This window comes from Dunckerocampus dactyliophorus, chromosome 20 (genome assembly GCF_027744805.1).
Source record: "Dunckerocampus dactyliophorus isolate RoL2022-P2 chromosome 20, RoL_Ddac_1.1, whole genome shotgun sequence".
NCBI classification, from domain to species: domain Eukaryota; kingdom Metazoa; phylum Chordata; class Actinopteri; order Syngnathiformes; family Syngnathidae; genus Dunckerocampus; species Dunckerocampus dactyliophorus.
The window spans coordinates 10,013,834-10,030,833 of record NC_072838.1 but is presented as its reverse complement, the minus strand read 5'-3'; the positions used below and the strand labels follow the sequence as shown (position 1 = coordinate 10,030,833).

The 17,000-nt window shown below is 39.7% G+C and overlaps 1 protein-coding gene across 2 annotated transcripts; it reads left to right on the top strand.

Moving 5' to 3' along the window:
- Nucleotides 1–773: 773 nt before the first annotated feature.
- Nucleotides 774–15,286, top strand: tfap2e (transcription factor AP-2 epsilon). 2 transcript variants are annotated; one of them, XM_054763318.1, is made up of 7 exons: nt 774–921; nt 1,861–2,304; nt 4,610–4,664; nt 8,134–8,365; nt 10,523–10,641; nt 12,159–12,297; nt 14,264–15,286. In XM_054763318.1, the coding sequence occupies exons 1-7, from the start codon at nt 883–885 to the stop codon at nt 14,526–14,528; spliced, it is 1,293 nt and encodes a 430-aa protein (XP_054619293.1). In that variant the 5' UTR covers nt 774–882; the 3' UTR covers nt 14,529–15,286. The 2 variants fall into 2 exon arrangements, with proteins under 2 accessions (XP_054619293.1, XP_054619294.1); XM_054763319.1 differs by lacking the exon at nt 774–921 and adding an exon at nt 1,184–1,438 and having other exon boundaries at nt 14,264–15,281.
- Nucleotides 15,287–17,000: the final 1,714 nt, after the last annotated feature.

The window sequence follows — 17,000 nt, the reverse complement described above, 5'->3', positions numbered from 1 at the left end:
CCACCTTATTATTGTGAATTGTGAGCGCATTTAAATATTTTATCAAAATTGTGTTCAAACTATTAACTTTTGAGAGAAAGTAAGTAGAATATTAATATAAAGTATAATGAACTATCCAGCTTTTACATGAATGATACCATTATGGTGCCGCCTTCACATTCGCCATGTTTGTTCTTAAAACTTTACTCTTCTTCGTATTTAGGCTGAATTTTGATTGAGTGGCGACCCCTGGCGGATGAATTGTTATACGTCTTTTCCAACGCTCTGGACGTACAGAAAAGGGAAGTGACGCCTCCTCTTTCACCACTAGGTGGCGGAATGACACTTATTCTGACTTCCCCCCCCCTTCTCAAGTCATTTGCAATACATTTAATTTAAAGACATATGGACATTATTCCGGTATATCCAAAGCAGCAACTAACCCTAATAATAACACGAATACTATTCAATACAAGGGCAGCACCCATTACTGCATTTTAAAAAGTGCACTGCATCATACGGAGAGGTGCTTCGAATATTTTCGTTTAGTTGCATCAGTTAAATGTCACATTATAAATGCATGCACGTTGATGCAGCTCTTGTATTGGAGCTTATTAATACCTAAGGAATAAACCATTTTCACTGTTAATTTAACCCTCAAAAAAACATGAAAAACAACTTTTTTCTCCCCCTTTAGCATGCCTCCCTCCCTCTTGACTAAACACTCCACACACTTCCCGCCCTCTTTTCTTTACAATTCAACCCCCTTGCCCCCCCCTTGTGTCCTCTCTACTCTTCAAACTCCTGCATAGTGTGACACACTAACTCACTTCTCTCCTGCACCTCTCCATCCCTTAAACCCTTCTGCCGCATCCTTCCTGGTGGATTGCACAGCCAGGAACCATGCTCTGGAAGGCCCGGAACAAGACTGATGGCATGCAGGTAAAAGAAAAACATCAAGGATAGTGTACTTACGTGGATTTATGTGAGTAAAAACTTTTTTGAGGGGGTCAAAAATGCAATTTGTCACTTAAATATGATTGCATTAAACTGCGCGTGAGCGCGATATGTTGTTCAAAGGCACGTCGAAGTGTGCAAGAGTGTGCACTAATTGAATGAATATATCTCTTTAAGAGAAGTGGACCCTGTCGACCCCTCCCCTTATTCTAGCAGCTGCAGCCAACCTATAAGTAGTGCCTTCATGGAGAGCATCCTCCATGTGTGTGTTGTATGTGTGTGTCTGTGCAGCAGATCTCTACTTGTGAGTAAAGGCACTCAAAGAAAAGTCATTAAGTAATTATTATTATTATTGTTATTATTCATGGAGTCGTGAAAAGAAGCTGGATTACATCTCGGGGCATTTTGGTGATACCTTGGAAGCTTGAGCATCCGGTTGATTTTTGGCTGTTGAGGGTGTTGCGAGCGGGTCCAGATGTTAATCCACACCTATTCGGCTATGGTGAGTGTGGGATTTTGCTTTGCATTAAGCACTTCATTTGCTCTCATAATGCAGACTGGAAAGTCTTCATTGGGTGTAAAACACTCGCCCTGTATTTTGTTAGCCTTTGCACAGCATGCATCGAAAGTGACTGCAAAAAAAGTGACACAAAAATTGATTATTTTGCAGCTTTTCAATGATAAAAAAAACAAGAGAGGGGTGCATGTGTCAAATAACGGACCACATTGATCTGGTTGACCCAGCTCTCAAAAAAATCCAATTGTGTCAGGATGTGTGTGAGCCGAAATGTCGACTATAACACAACTTTAAGAATGGATTCTTAAAAAAAATATATTATCACGCAGTAGCTGACACCTTGTGAGCATTAAATCAGCACGTCACCCTTCATAAATGTGTGTTCAATGACAGTTTTGTGCTTGCAGGACCGCGCAGACGGACTTAGCAGTTCTTCACCAAGTGGGCGCCTCTCCCAACTGTCCTCCCTCAACCAGGCCGCCTACTCCTCGGCTCCCCCGCTGTGCCACACTCCGGCCTCCGACTTCCAGCCTCCGTATTTCCCTCCCCCGTACCCCCAGTCGTCCCTGTCGTACTCCCAAAGTCAGGACTCGGCCTACTCCCACCTGTCGGACCCTTACCCCTCCATCAACTCCATCCATCAGCACCAACAAGCCGCGTGGCACTCCCAGAGGTCGCGCTCCGAGGAAGGGGGGCTCCTGTCGCAAACGCACCGGGCTCTAGGGCTCGACCCCCGGCGGGAGTACCCGGCAGTCCCACGCCTGCTGCACGGTCTCGGGGAAGGGGGTGCGGCTCTTGGGGATGGTCCTCTCGGGATGCACCTGGGACATCACGGCCTGGAAGAGCTGCAGGTGAGCTCTCTGTCACTTGGATTGTTGGAGCTGCTTGACAGAAATAATATTAGTTATTACAATAAAGACTTTGATGTGTCAAAATGTCAGATTTTGCTTCATATTTCAAAATGATAACGAGGAAGGTGCAAAAATAGTTCTATAAAATGTAAAACACTTTAAAATTAAAAACACACGGCATAATTAAACACATGAAATAACCAAAATAATAAAACAATACTAACCAAAATCAAATCCTCGCCTCTTCTTGAATAAAATGAAGCTTATTTAGACAGAGAATGTCATTTTCCCTTAACAATTTCGGACATTTTTAAAGTCATAAAAAAACTGCAACACTTAATTAAAATAATAATTAAATAATATTAAATAATTCATCATAAAAGAACAATAATGATGATATCAATTATTGCCTCTTGTTTTACAATATGTAAGCTTATTTAGACAGAAAATGTCGCCCCCCCCACCCCACCCCCGAATATTACACTAGATAATTCAATAATTGTATGAAAGTGTGACGAACACCTCAAATTATTGGACCAGTTTGCACCACAATGCTTTTTTTTTTTTTTTTTTTATTTCCTATATTGAAAAGATGGGTTTTGAATGTGGATTAACATTTTGGAACAAACAAAGAGTCCAATGTGGGAATTATATTTCATGAAATATAAGCCTCTTGGAACATTTTAACGTTTTTGGATAAAAAAAATGATCTTACATTTCATTTTTTTCAAACTTGAAAACCTTGTTTAGGTTACCTTTTAGTCATTTTGGCCTAAAGTTATTTCTTTTATTGCGTAACGAGATGTCTTCATCGCAGAGTTGATTAAATAAGCAAAATGCATACAGATAAATAATAATAATAACATCGAATCGTGTTTCATATGCAAGCAAGAGTCATGCTTGTCTTGTTTTGCGCGTGGCGCATAAAACAAAGTGACTCCTTTTTTTGTTTATTGCAGCCGTTTTGCCTTCTGCAGCTTTTTTGTTTTGTTTTTTGGGAAGAATAGTTTGCGAGGTTTATTGAGCAGTCAGCTTCCCCGCAGCAGGTGCAGCTGCAGACGCTGTTTGTTGCCAGTGTGTGCAGCACAAACACACCGAGACCAATTGATGTGCACGCTCATTATTAGGAAAAGCAACGTCGGATGGGGCGAGCCAAAGAAGGAGTCAAGGCGGGCATGTCGCTGCTAAACGGGGGCCTGCTTGCATGCTTGCTTGACAAGCATCTTTACTTGATGAATGCACCTTTTAAAGCCTCGACACAAAGGACGATGTCGTTTTCGACCAAACGCATGAAATGGCTTTAAATAAATCAACAGACAGAACATGAAGTTATTTTTTCCACTGCTTAACAATTGGGGGGGACACAATAAAACGTAAAAAAAAGTGGTAGACAGCGTATGAATATCAACATTGTCCCCTTCAATACACATGAATACTTTAATACTTGAATTTTGTTGTGTTTATTTTCATTATTTCTGATTTTACGTCACAGGAAAATACAAAAAAGGTCCAAAAAAGACCCTAAAATTAGATTATTTGTCTTTTGCACCCAAATGCTTGATTATACACTGCATACTGAGATGGATGTGAATGTTTCTGTGTGTGTATTTGTATTAATTTGGTAAAAAAAAGGCTAAAGAAACCCATTCTAGATATATTTAAACACAAAGCTCTGTGTCATTATTAGTTATTAGTGTCAACATTTCAGCTTCGTCTCGCTTTTTTTGTCCTGTTTTTGCGTTTTGATTTCATTTCTGCAACGTGCCGCAAGTCAGAAACAAAACAAGCGGCGGCTACAACTGGCCCCCGAGTCGCACTTTGGACACCGTTGCTCTAGGTGGAGTCCAGGAGCAAAAAATAAAATAAAATAAAGTAAAAAAAGGAAAGTACTTTTTGACAGCATATAACGTACAAAGCAAAAAGTACACCACTTTAAGTCTTTTTTTCCAATTATTTTATGATTGTTTATTCTATATATAATTATTTCTAGTGTCATTCTGGAATTAAATAAAAATCCATCCATCCATTTTCTATACCGCTCCTCATTAGGGTCGCGGGGGCATGCTGGAGCCTATCCCAGCTGACTTCGGGTGACAGGCGGGGTACACCCTGGACTGGTCGCCAGCCAATCGCAGTCAAAATAAATCTAAATGACAAAACTTAAAGCAAAATGTGGAATGCTTCACCTGGCTTTTAAAGGGAAAAGCTGTGTGTGTGTGTGTGTGTGTGTGTGTGTGTGTGTGTGTGTGTGTGTGTAGGCTATGAGGCCAGTGGATAAATGATAGTGACTGTCTGTCTGACACAGGGAATGGAGGAAGGATCAGCCTTGGGCATCCTGGACCACTCTGTCATTAAAAAAGGTAAGCTGAGTGTGTGTGAGGAGAAAGATGGAGCGTGCACGTTTGTGTCCACCTATATAACTGTGCTATACACGCTGGAGGGGGTTTTGTGTTTAGTAGGAGCGCTCCAACACCAGTCTTGCCTTGCTGTCACACACACACACAGACACAGACACACACACACACACTATAAATAATTCTGTTTTGCTATTTCATTTGAAGTCAAGAAGTCCTCTAATACTCAGCTGCAGACTTTCACCCCAAAGGCACACATTCTTAATGAACTGTTCATGGTCATATGAGAGAGAGAGAGGGGGGGGGGATTAAAGTGAAGAGGAACGAGAAGTGGGCCAAAGAGGGGAAAAAAGAGGGAGATAATAAAAGCAGAGTTGAGGGGAAACGTTGCAAGAGCACCGTGGTGTTATTATTACAGATACCGAGTGGCACTTTTTCTTTTTTTTTTTTTTTTTTACAAGGCACAAGGGCAGCATTGGAAACGTCAAGAATGATACAAGTGAGGACAAATGGTGTGAAAGGGTGCTGCTATATCAGTGGTGGGCACACTTTTTGCATTGGGTTAAACATTTTGGCAGAGGGGCCATCTATATACAAACCAGGGGTGGGCTAACTGAGGCCCGCGGCCCACATCAGTCTTAATACGGCCCTTTAACATCAAAACTGTAGCCGGCAACAGGACTTGCAGTGCTACTTGGGAACGCTTGACTCGCCAGAATAGTCCGATGCAATCTGTAGCTTGCAACAAAACACACGACACACAACGTAACCTACCTACCGCACCATGTGGGCATACAAATAAATATCTACGCATGCCATAAAAACACCCATTTATTCCTGCCGCAAGGCATGCTGGGCAGCTTGTGGTACTCTTTCTCCCAACATTTTGCCCTCTTTGTCGCATTTTTTTCCTTGATTGAGGAGGTCGCCAAAGAAGTACACAAGTAGGCGTTGACATACTGTTATACTGTTGTCATAGGTCATATTGTTGTTGCCGCTGGACTACCTAGCATGCCTTGCGGGCATTTGGAAATAACAGTTTTAAGCTGAGTGTTATGTTTAGCGCTTAGTTGCCGTTTATCACCCACGTAGTAGTAGTAGTAGATTTATGTGATGCGTTAACTTGCTGTGGATGTGTTGTGTTTTCGTTTCGTTGCACCGTGAGCAAGTACAGCATGTCGTTCTGTTTGATGACCACCTATATCAAGGGTGGGCAAAGTTTTTGACTCGCGGGCCACTTTGGGTTAAAAAATTTGTCGGAGGGAGCCATCTATATATAGGAGGTCATCAAACAGAACGGCAAACTTGCTCACGGTGCAACGAAACGAAAACACAACACATCCACAGCAAGTTAACGCATCACATAAATCAACTACGACTACTATGTGGGTGATAAACAGCAACCAAGCACTAAACATAACACGTAACTTAAAACTGTTATTTCACAAATGCCCGCAAGGCATGCTGGGTAGTCCAGCGGCAACAACAATATGAGCTGTGAACAATAAATCAATGCATATCAAGAGTATGTTAACTCCTTGTTTACTTGTCTGATGCCCTCCTCAATCAAGGAAAAACGCAACAAACACGGGTTACTAGGGTTACTGACTTGAATGAATGGAATATTTTCATAGTTAGAGCAAAGAAAACCTGTTTACGACCTTGTAAATATGATATTTTAACATCATTAGAGCCCTCTAGACATGAAGTAACACCCCATAGTCACTTGTACACTCGTATTACCCAATATAGCAGACATAATAACAAAAACAAGCCAGCTAAGACTATAAATTAGACTCTTATTTGTGTGCGTTGCTGTAAAAGTGTTCCGGTGGTGTTGGGTTCAGAGTTGATTTTTAGCTTGGTGTTGGTTACAGCCTCAACAGTAGCAGTATGTTAGGGATTATTGTGCCTGTTGTGAGATAATTCAAACCTGCAATAAAATCCTGTTGTTCCAGCGATCAAGTGGTGGTGGTGCGCGTGTGTCTCACCTAACATTACAGTAACATTACTGACACCTAGTGACCAACGTAGAATACTACATATCATTATGTCCTTGAATGTGTCTTCTGAACGCCTTGTATTTGTATTATAGTTCACTTTTTTAAAAATGTGCATATTTTTTGACTAATAATTCCATGAAACGGCATGATTTACTTATTAATATATTCATGAAAAACCATGACAGAGTGAAGCTGTGAAATTCAAAGCACGAAGTGGCGATGTACGACTGTACACCGGTTTGTGACGATGCAGGGGAATAGCATGTCACCCACTGTTATGGCTAACATTAGCATCTGTGCTAATGTTGATGTTATGAGTTGTGTGCAGGGTTCGTGTGATGTCTGTCGCACACTGTGCACACTTTGTCTTTAGCTTGCACATCCATTGGCTTGCCTTGTCGATTTAATATGAGACTTTTACCACAGTGGCTTCAAGGCATGAGTGTCCGAGCACTGATGGTTTTATAGATATGTTATATTTTTGCAAAAAGGCTAAAAAAAAAGCATGATACACAGTCGTTCTTGCTACTTTGCGCTTCAAATTTCGCGACTTCACTATACCACGGTTTTTCAAAAATATGTGAATTAAAAAATCATGCTGTTTTATGGTTGAATACCGCCTATGGTTAGCCATAAAATATGCATATTTAAGCAAATTTGTTCGTAATTTTTTGGTCTAAATTAAGCATTTTCAAGCATAAAAATGGCTAAATGAACTAAAATATTTTAGAAATATAAGGCATTCAGAAGACATGTTTAGACTGTGGTATGTAGTATTCTACACTTATCACTGGAATGGAAGTACTGTACAGAAACAGGACATTTGAAAAAAAGAACAACAGAAACTCTACTGCTAACATGTGTGAGTCTATATTACGTCTTATTTTCTCATATGTCTACCATATTGGGTGATATGAGTGTAAATGTGACTATAGGGGTGTTATTCTATATCTAGAGTGCTCTAATAATGTTGAAAACCATATTTAGAAGGTCATAAACAGGTTTCCTATGCTCTAACTACAAAACATTTGATTTATAAATAAGGAATCCTACTTTGCGGAAATTCATTTATCACAGTCGGGTCTGGAACCGATTAACGGCCAAACACAAGGGTTGACTGTATATTTAAAAATGTGTTACTCGGTGGCTTTTTGCTGGGTTTTTCCCGTTGCTTGCCGAGGGCCACTAAAAAACCAGTGCCACAAGGGGGCGCCCAGGAGAAAGTACTTTTTGACAATCTCATTACTGTCGGACATAACTTTTTCACTTGCAGTTGAAATAAGATAATCAACAAGCAGCCCTCCACAATAACCCACTGGGGAATGCGACACTGACTAGATTAGATATGAGGGAAAGGTACACCGTTTCTTGACTTTTGGAAGAACAAACTGAGGTGATCAGCATGCTCAGACCTCACCGACATGTGGTGTTGTCGAAAGTGTCGATAAATATATTTCCTCTTCTCTTTCCAGTTCCTATCCCATCCAAGCTAAACGGCTCAGCCCTGTCCGCCTTGTCCATCTGTAAGGATGGTCTCACCATGGGCGGCGTGTCCAACCCAGCCGAGGTTTTCTGTTCGGTGCCGGGTCGCCTCTCGCTGCTCAGCTCCACCTCCAAGTACAAGGTGACGGTCGGGGAGGTGCAGCGACGGCTCTCCCCGCCGGAGTGCCTCAACGCCTCTCTGCTGGGCGGCGTCCTTCGCAGGTGAGTCAGTGGGATGCTGATGATGGCGCCATTACTCTGAAAATCCAATGCAAATGTCAGCGTGTAGAGGAGAAGACGTGGTGAAAGAACTATTTAAGGCACTGCTTCTCAAATAGCGGGGCAGGCCCCCGTGAGGCTGGTGCCAGCAACTCATACAGTGGTTTGTGCAGATAAATAAATACTGCAGGATGTCAATACTATTTCAAATCGGAGGAGTCGTGAAAAAATGTCTGTCCAGAAAATAATTGAGAACCACTGATACGGTATTTAGAATGAAAAGTGCGGCATAAAATCAAGAAAAATTCAAGACCAAGCGACGATTTTTTGTAAAAATGTCGAGCTATGAACTGCTTTACGTTGCGAGCAATTTCTGTTTGTTGGTTTATTTTAAAAATAATAAAAAATCTAGGAACATAAAATAATAAATATATACAGTGTTCCCTCATTTATCGTGGTGGACAGGTTCCCAAAACAACCCACAATGAGTGAAATCCGTGAAGTAGCCAACTATATTTTTGTGCATTCCTATATATGCTTTAAGAGTGTAAAACCCCTCACCATACACTTTTTACACTTTTCTCACGGGCATTAACATGTTATCACATTTCTCTCTTGCTTAAACACTCAAAGTTCAAATTTCATTTGAATTTGAATCATCCACTTATGAGATCGGACACAAGAAATGAAGTGACTCAGGCATATTTCACTCCTCTGATCGTGGCTTGTCCTGGCGTTTTTTGTTGTGTTTTTGTGTTTTTGTATCCTTGTTACAACATATTCTTCCTCGTCATCCTCCATGAACCGAAGATTCATTTACAGTATTCCAGGCGCCCTGCAGCCATGTAACTTCTACCTTCATTCAGCATGTATGATCACGAGCAACTAGCGATCAGACAACAGGAAACAGGCAGTCCTGGACGAAGGAGACTGATTGACAATGGTCTACAGCCTTTAGAACGCGGGTTCTCCCTTAGCCAGTCAGGACTGTTGTCTCTATATTTACTGAGACAAACTGGACACATCTGGACATGTCTTCAACTCTCACATGAGTATACAACACCCTCTACTGGTAGCAGTAGTAAATACAATAACAGACACATGCAACAGAGCATCGATAGATCACTCTAGCACACCACAAGAACGCAGAACACAATGTGCGTTTTGTTTTGTTTTGTTTTGTTTTGTTTTGTTTTACAGCGTATGAACGCTGTTAGAGGCCAAGCCTGTCCCTTTAAGAATTGCACTGTGGGAAGTCGAGTGCTGTAGTTCTGTGCTTTAGCACAGCCAGCGGTGTCTCTCTCTTCTGTCTGCGTCACCCGTTGTCTTCTGCGTCCTGATTGGCTGCAGACCACCGTCAATCAATCTCTTGTTGTGGTCATGGCTACCAAGCTAGCTAACCGTGTGAGCTTCTTAACAAGGATACAAAAACGCTACAGCCGACTGGCGCCAGGACAGAGAGGCATGGTCATAGGAGTGAAATACGAGTGAGTCACTTGATTATTTCTTGTGTCCAACCTAGTACAACACTGAAGGTGTTGAAACAAGAGAGAAATGTGAGAAAATGCTAATGCCTCTCTGAAAAAAGTGTATGGAGTGTATGGTGAGTGTTTTTACAGCCTTAAAATATATATAATAATTGTTAAAAAAAAAACATAGTTGGCTACTTTGTGGGTTTCACTTATTGCGGGCTATTTTGTGAACCTAGTGATTTCTGGGTCTCAGGAGTTATGAAGTTATTTAAAAGACCACATGCTTCTGAACAGAACCTTTCAGAGTAAAAGCACTTAAAATGTGTAACGGTGAGGTCAGAGCGTAAGGACCCAAAATGGGTCATGGGACCAAATCACAAGAACAGCAACGGTTTAATGAAAGCACGCCTCGGGGCGATTGAGCAACCTCTTGGAATGGCTCATTAAAGCATCTAAAGCCAAGTAAAAGTTCTCCTCAGTGGAGACACACTGCCTGCATCTAGCTGTTCTATTTCTATATGTATATTTAAAAAAAAGTCTATAAATACATATCAACAGGTAAGGTAAGGCAGGAAATAGAACATACAGGACACTTTGGAGTGTTGACAGGGATCATAAGGAGATTTCACTGTGACACACACACACACACACACACACTAAAAACAGCTCTGTCTCTACCTCCCCTCAGGGCCAAGTCCAAGAATGGTGGTCGCTGTCTGAGAGAGCGTCTGGAGAAGATTGGCCTCAACCTGCCCGCCGGGCGACGCAAGGCAGCCAACGTCACTCTGCTAACATCTCTGGTGGAGGGTACGACACACACACACACACACATATAGTGTGACCTGCATATAAATGGACACACACAAAAATCTTTGCATAGAACCAAAGAACAGAAAAGTGTTTAAGTGCAAATGAGAAAAGGGTTGCATAGTGCATCACCTGACCTGACTTTGACTTACGGTAGACTCTAAAGCAGGGGTGCCCATATACTGAAAAAAACAAAGGATGCAAGGGCAACTTTGATATTTTGTACACCAGCCCATGTAGGGCTGGTTTAAAAGTAGACATATTTCAAGAAAGAAATAACCTGCAACTCAGCTATGTGATATGCTGTAGGTAACAAAGCCGATTATTTGTATCAACTTTGGTCTTTGCTCTTGTTTTCCCCATTTTTGCTGTTTTTTTTCATGTTTCAACTTTCTTCTAGTACATTTTTGTCTCGTAATTCCCATGATATTATGCCTTTTTCCCCAACCTAATTTTCCAAATTACAACTTTATTCTTTGTTTTTCATATTACGACTTAAAAAACAACATTTTTTCCTTAATATTTCAACTCTATGCTACTAAAATGACATAATTTTTCCTCAGAACATGACAAGTTTACTCTCAGAAAATTGCGACTTTTTCTCTCATTAGAATACGTTTTTCTCTTAATATTTCAACTTTCTCCTTTGAAGTGTTCTTCTCATTATCATGACTTTAGTGCTATTATATTTTTACTTTTCCCACAATCTAATTTTCTAAAAATTACAACTTTATTCTTTTTTTCCTCTCATAATATTAAAAAAAAAGTATATTTCAACTCTATGGTACTAAAATGACATGACCTTTTCTCATAATATCACAAGTTTATTCTCTTAGTTTTTAAAAAATGTTATTCTTGTAAAATTACATCTGTTATTTCCTTTTGTGCTGTTATTCCCCCCCCAACTATTTAAACTTTCTTTTTGTAACTTTTCTTCATGTAATTTTGACTTTATTCCCATAATATTTTGACTTTATTCACACTGAATTACAGGTGTTTTTTTTTTTTTTTACCATTTCTGCTGTTGTTTTTATTCTAAATTTTCCAACTATTGCAACTTTGTTCTTGTTAGCTTTCGTTTCGTTATGATTTTATTCCCGTAATATTTTGACTTTTTCACAACCTAATTTTCCCCAAATTACAACTCCATTCGTTGTTTAATTTTTCATATCACAACTTAAAAAAAATAATGTATTTTTTCTTAAATATTTCAACTTTACGCTACTAAAATGACCCTATTTTTCTTCATATTACGGCGTTATGCTCATAAAATTCCAACTTTTTTCATTTGATATTTTGACTTAATTCTTGTAAAATTACTGCTGATTTTAAAATTTTTTGCCATTGTTGTGTTTTTTTAGACATTTTTTTTGTTAAATTACATTTTTAGCCCCGTGCCACACTTTAGACACCCCTGCTTTAAAGCATTTCTGCTGGATTCAGGCTCCAAACCACGTCACAATATGGTCCGTTGTTCTGAATTTAACAGCTAATTTCTCCTCTGCTTCATCCTCCAGGTGAAGCTGTCCATCTGGCGAGGGATTTCGGGTACGTGTGCGAGACCGAGTTCCCAGCCAGAGCCGCGGCTGAGTACCTGTGCAGGCAGAGCGAGCCGGACCAGCTCCCAACACGACGCAGCATGCTGCTCGCCACCAAGTGAGTGCGACTTCCTGTCTCGATTCTGAGCACGTAGAGAAAAATCAGCGAGGAAAAGATCCAATAGTATCAAGAAAAAACACACAGGTATCTCGGGGCGTCACGAGACGAGATTTTAATTGCAATATATTGCAATCTACTCATATAATTTAAAATTTGTACTGCGTTACACTCTTCTGCATTCTGTGTGTATGCTTGCCGCCCCGTCTCCACCCACGGACACTAAGAGACTGGATGCCGTTGTTCTGTGGAACAAACGTGCCGAGGTGCTGAACCCTCTTCCTGCCTGTTCGGAGGCGCGAGACAAGGAAAACAGACACAAAGTTAGAGCATAGAAAACCTGTTTATGCCCTTCTAAATATGGGTTTTAACATTATTAGAGCCCCGTAGACTGAAATAACACCCCTATAGTCACCTTTACACTCGTATTACCCAATACAGTAGACCTAATAAGAGAAAATAAAATACATGTTTGGGTTTCTGGGCAATACTTCCAGCTGTGGCTAGTGTTTCATCAATGTAACATTACTGACGCCTAGTGACCAGTGTAGAATACTACACATCACAATGTGTCTTTCAATGCATCTTCTGAATTAGCCATCTTTATTCTTGAAAATGCTTAATTTAGGCAAAAAAAAAAAAAGGAGCAGACTTTTTAGCCAGCGTTTACTTTTGAGGCGTATTGGATTGTTTTGATTTTCAATGTAACAAATTATACGGAACTTACAGGGTTCCACAAGCCCTTCTATTGCAAGGTGTGTTGAAAAGGAGATTTTCATATTTGCCTGATTGATTGGGTCCCATTGACTCCCATTTTAAGCACACGTACTATACTCCTGACATATAATGGTTGAAATCAATTCATAAGCTGACCTATTATTAGTCAAAGAAAATATGCATATTTAATTAAGCAAATTTGATGTATTTTTTTGCCTAATTTAAGTATTTTCAAGCATAAAAATAGCTAAATGAACAAAAATACAAATATAAGGCATTCAGAAGATGCATTCAAAGACGTTTTGATGATATGTAGTATTCTACACTGGTCACTGGGTGTCAGTAATATTACGGTAATGTTCGGTGAGACACACAAGCACCAAACTTGACGGGCTACTGTCGCAGCCGCAACCCACACCAGGCTAAAACTCCCAACATCACTTCTTGTCCACCACCGACTCATCTCCCAAAGCACCGGAACACATTTACAGCAACACACACAGTCACATAAGTCTTATTTATGTCTTAACAGGTTTATTTTCTCTTATTATGTCTACTATTTTGGGTAATAGGAGTGTAAATGTGACTATAGGGTGTTATTTCATGTCTAGAGGGCTCTAATAATGTTAAAAATCATATTTAGAAGGTTTTCTATGATCTTACGAATATATTCCATTTATAAATAATAAATCTTACTTTGCGGAAATTCATTTATTGATTAACTGCGATAAATGACGGATTACTTTTTCACATAGTTTGTGTTTCAGTTGTCCCAGTGACAAAAAAGAGCATAAAGGCAGTAAAAAAGATTTTAAAAATTGATATCTACAGTATATGGTGCGGGCTTAAGATCTGATGTGGTGAAATTGGGATTGAAATATTTCTATATTTGTTTTATTACACTTTTATGCTAGGGACTGTTTTGGGATGTAATGGTAAAAACTGTAACTTCATTTTTAAAGGGCTGTCAAGGTTTAATAGTGTAACAGTTGAGTGGTGCAAGCAACATTTTGAAGCGCATGCAGAGGTAGATGAAGCTGCTGAACACTGCTAGCTTGTGGAGTTGATTTAAAAAAATGCATCAGGAGGTTGCCTCCAGCCACAGCTGGTAATGCCATGTTACATATTTTGACCTAGATTGTAACGTTTTTAGCGTATTTAATAAACAAAAGGTAAAAGGATATCCATTTTTCTCAATTTCCAAGAATCGTCTCCAAAAATATCTCACCCAACTTTTTCCTTTTTCAAGGGAGATCTGTAAGGAGTTTGTGGACCTCATGTCCCAGGACCGCTCTCCGCTCGGGGGCAGCAGACCCACCCCGTGCCTGGAGCCAAGCCTCCAGGGGAGCCTCACCCACTTCAGCCTGCTCACCCACGGCTTCGGCACCCCGGCCATCTGCGCCGCGCTCTCCGCTTTCCAGAGCTACCTGATGGAGGCCATCAAAATGCTGGACAAGGGAGAGGGGGGAGGGAAGAGCCACCACGACAAGGAGATGAAGCACCACCGCAAATAGATGATGAGAGGACACGGAGGCAAGATGAGGACACACACTAAGACCCCTTGGACCCTCTTGCTGAAGGAGGCGGGGCTTTTCTGCTGATAACTGTACTTTTTAACATTTGTCCATAAACACCTCTCTTCAAATGGACCTCTCCTCTCAGTAGCATCCACCTCAGGGTGAGCTCCTACACATGGCAGTATTGTTTGATTCCATTTTTTTTGTTTTGTTTGCGGAATCTCCTCATCCTCATCAAGCGGATCTTTTGGACATTTTGGACACGTATAAAAGCCATATCTGAGGCAACAACCTGCTCGTACGTCCTGGAGACATCTACTTGTAGTTCATAGCAGGGTGCTCATGGGAAATGGAGTTGCATGTGTCCTCGGTGGACAAAGGGGAGTCAAAATGCAGCCTTTTATTTTGAAATTCTGCGTGTGGCGTATACATACATAAGTTAAAAAGAGCGAATCATTTTGTACTTTCTGTGTATGTTTATTATTATTATTGTTATTACTGTTGTTATTGTATCACGGCATAAATGTAATATATTATTAAAAAATGAAGAATGGATGTGTTTTATGAATATTTTGAAGGTGTAATCGCTTTATGCACCTTGAATGTAATTATTTTATTTTTATGACATTCTCTTTCTGTGTTTATGTTTATCTGTCACAATAATGACAGTCAATTTAATCAACTCATTCAACAACATAATCACTTCATTATTTAGCCAATGAAACGTTGAGGAATGCTTACTGGAACAATAACGGAATGGCTTGTTATCAATAAATTATAAAATAAAATCAATAAAAATAAAATACAAATGTAAAATATGATATATAAAATATTATTTTAAATAAAATAATTTGCATGTACGTATGACTCAAATGTCAAATCAGTTATAAATAAAATAAAACAAAAGTGTAAATAAAATTTATAAAATATTATTTCAAATCGAAAGGTTTTTATTTATTAATATTATTTTATTTTCCATTTATGAAGCTAAAAACAGTGGGAAACACTTTAAGAACGGCTGTCAAATTGGTTATAAATGAATACAACAACATATACTGTATATCAATCCTATATTCAAAAAGATCCTATCATTTTCAGAAAAATACAATGAATGTATTTAATTTTCCATTTTATGAAGCCTGAACTTGGTGCATATACAGTGACAAATGCTTGTGCCGTAATAATTGAATGGCTAGCAAACAACAAATAAATAAAAAAAATTTAAATAAAATAAAAAACAAAATAAAAATAAATCAAATAAAAATAAATCAAATGAAATGGTAAATATAAAATAAGAATTTTTTAAAGTTTATATTTATTTACTTACTTGATTCTTTTATGTAATTTTCCATTTATGAAGCTTGAACAGTGAGAGATGCCGGAATGACTGTCAAATTGGTTATAAACAAATACAACAAAAATATATATCAATAACATAAAAGCTGCATATTATTTTAAGATGACAAACATAATGACTTTTTCCACTTCATGAAACCTGAAGGTGTTGAATGTACAGTAAGAATGTAATGATGACATGGCTGTCAAACGGGATAGACATCTAATTATATCTATAAATAAAATGAATATATAAAATTCAAAATACATTTTAAAAATAACAAATACATAAAGAACAATAATAAACATTAAAATGTCATTTGTATTGGAGCTTAAGCTTGTTTATTAGTCTGCTATTGAAGTATAGCGTCATCCTGTGGTGACTTCCTCTTAAATTCCCTCCAAGCCTAACAAGATGGACCGTTATAAAAGACCATCACGGTCTCCAGAGGACTCAATGCTTTCATAGCTTCTCCTTATCGCGCTGCCCTGCAGGTTGTTTCCACAGAAGCCTCGGCTGGATCGTCGACACAACTGTGGCAACCATAGTGATGGAACTTGTAACTTTTTGCAATCATTTTAAAAATGTTAGTTAAAACGGTCAAATAAAGAGAGCCCCCCGCCCCAAGGGCCTCCGCTCCATCTGCAGCCTTGAACACAAAGTGGGCACAAGCAGAGGTGCGACCCCCAGCGCCTAATAAGCCAAACAACTCAGATGCATCCCTCAAACCATCTGCTCCTGAGTCCCCCGTACTTCCCTGCACGCACTCGCTCACTTACAGCTATTCCAGCTTTCCTCTCAACATTCCGAGCTATCCCCCTCTCTGTAACCTAATCCCCCACACCCCACCCATTCTGTACCCCTCCTCTTTATCTGACACTCAGCAGGGCCGCTCTCCATCTCTGCATGTGTGCCTGCAGGCAAACATATGCTGCTCTTCCCGTCAAGAAGATTCCGGTGTGTTTGAGAGAGAAGGGATTGTTTAATGTTTATTAATCACCTGTCTGCGGAGTGGGGAGGCGAGACGGCAGTACAGCCACACACACACACACACACACAAAATCTATTGAGCAATGTTACCATCTTGTCCTGGTTTTACATTTACAGCCATGTACTGTACTCTTGTTACTCTA

Coding starts and splice junctions, on each gene's coding strand:
- tfap2e (XM_054763318.1), top strand. CDS start 883: ATGCTCTGGAAGGCCCGGAACAAGACTGATGGCATGCAG. Junction 922..1,860: donor ACAAGACTGATGGCATGCAG/GTAAAAGAAAAA, acceptor TTGTGCTTGCAG/GACCGCGCAGACGGACTTAG. Junction 10,642..12,158: donor GCTAACATCTCTGGTGGAGG/GTACGACACACA, acceptor TTCATCCTCCAG/GTGAAGCTGTCCATCTGGCG.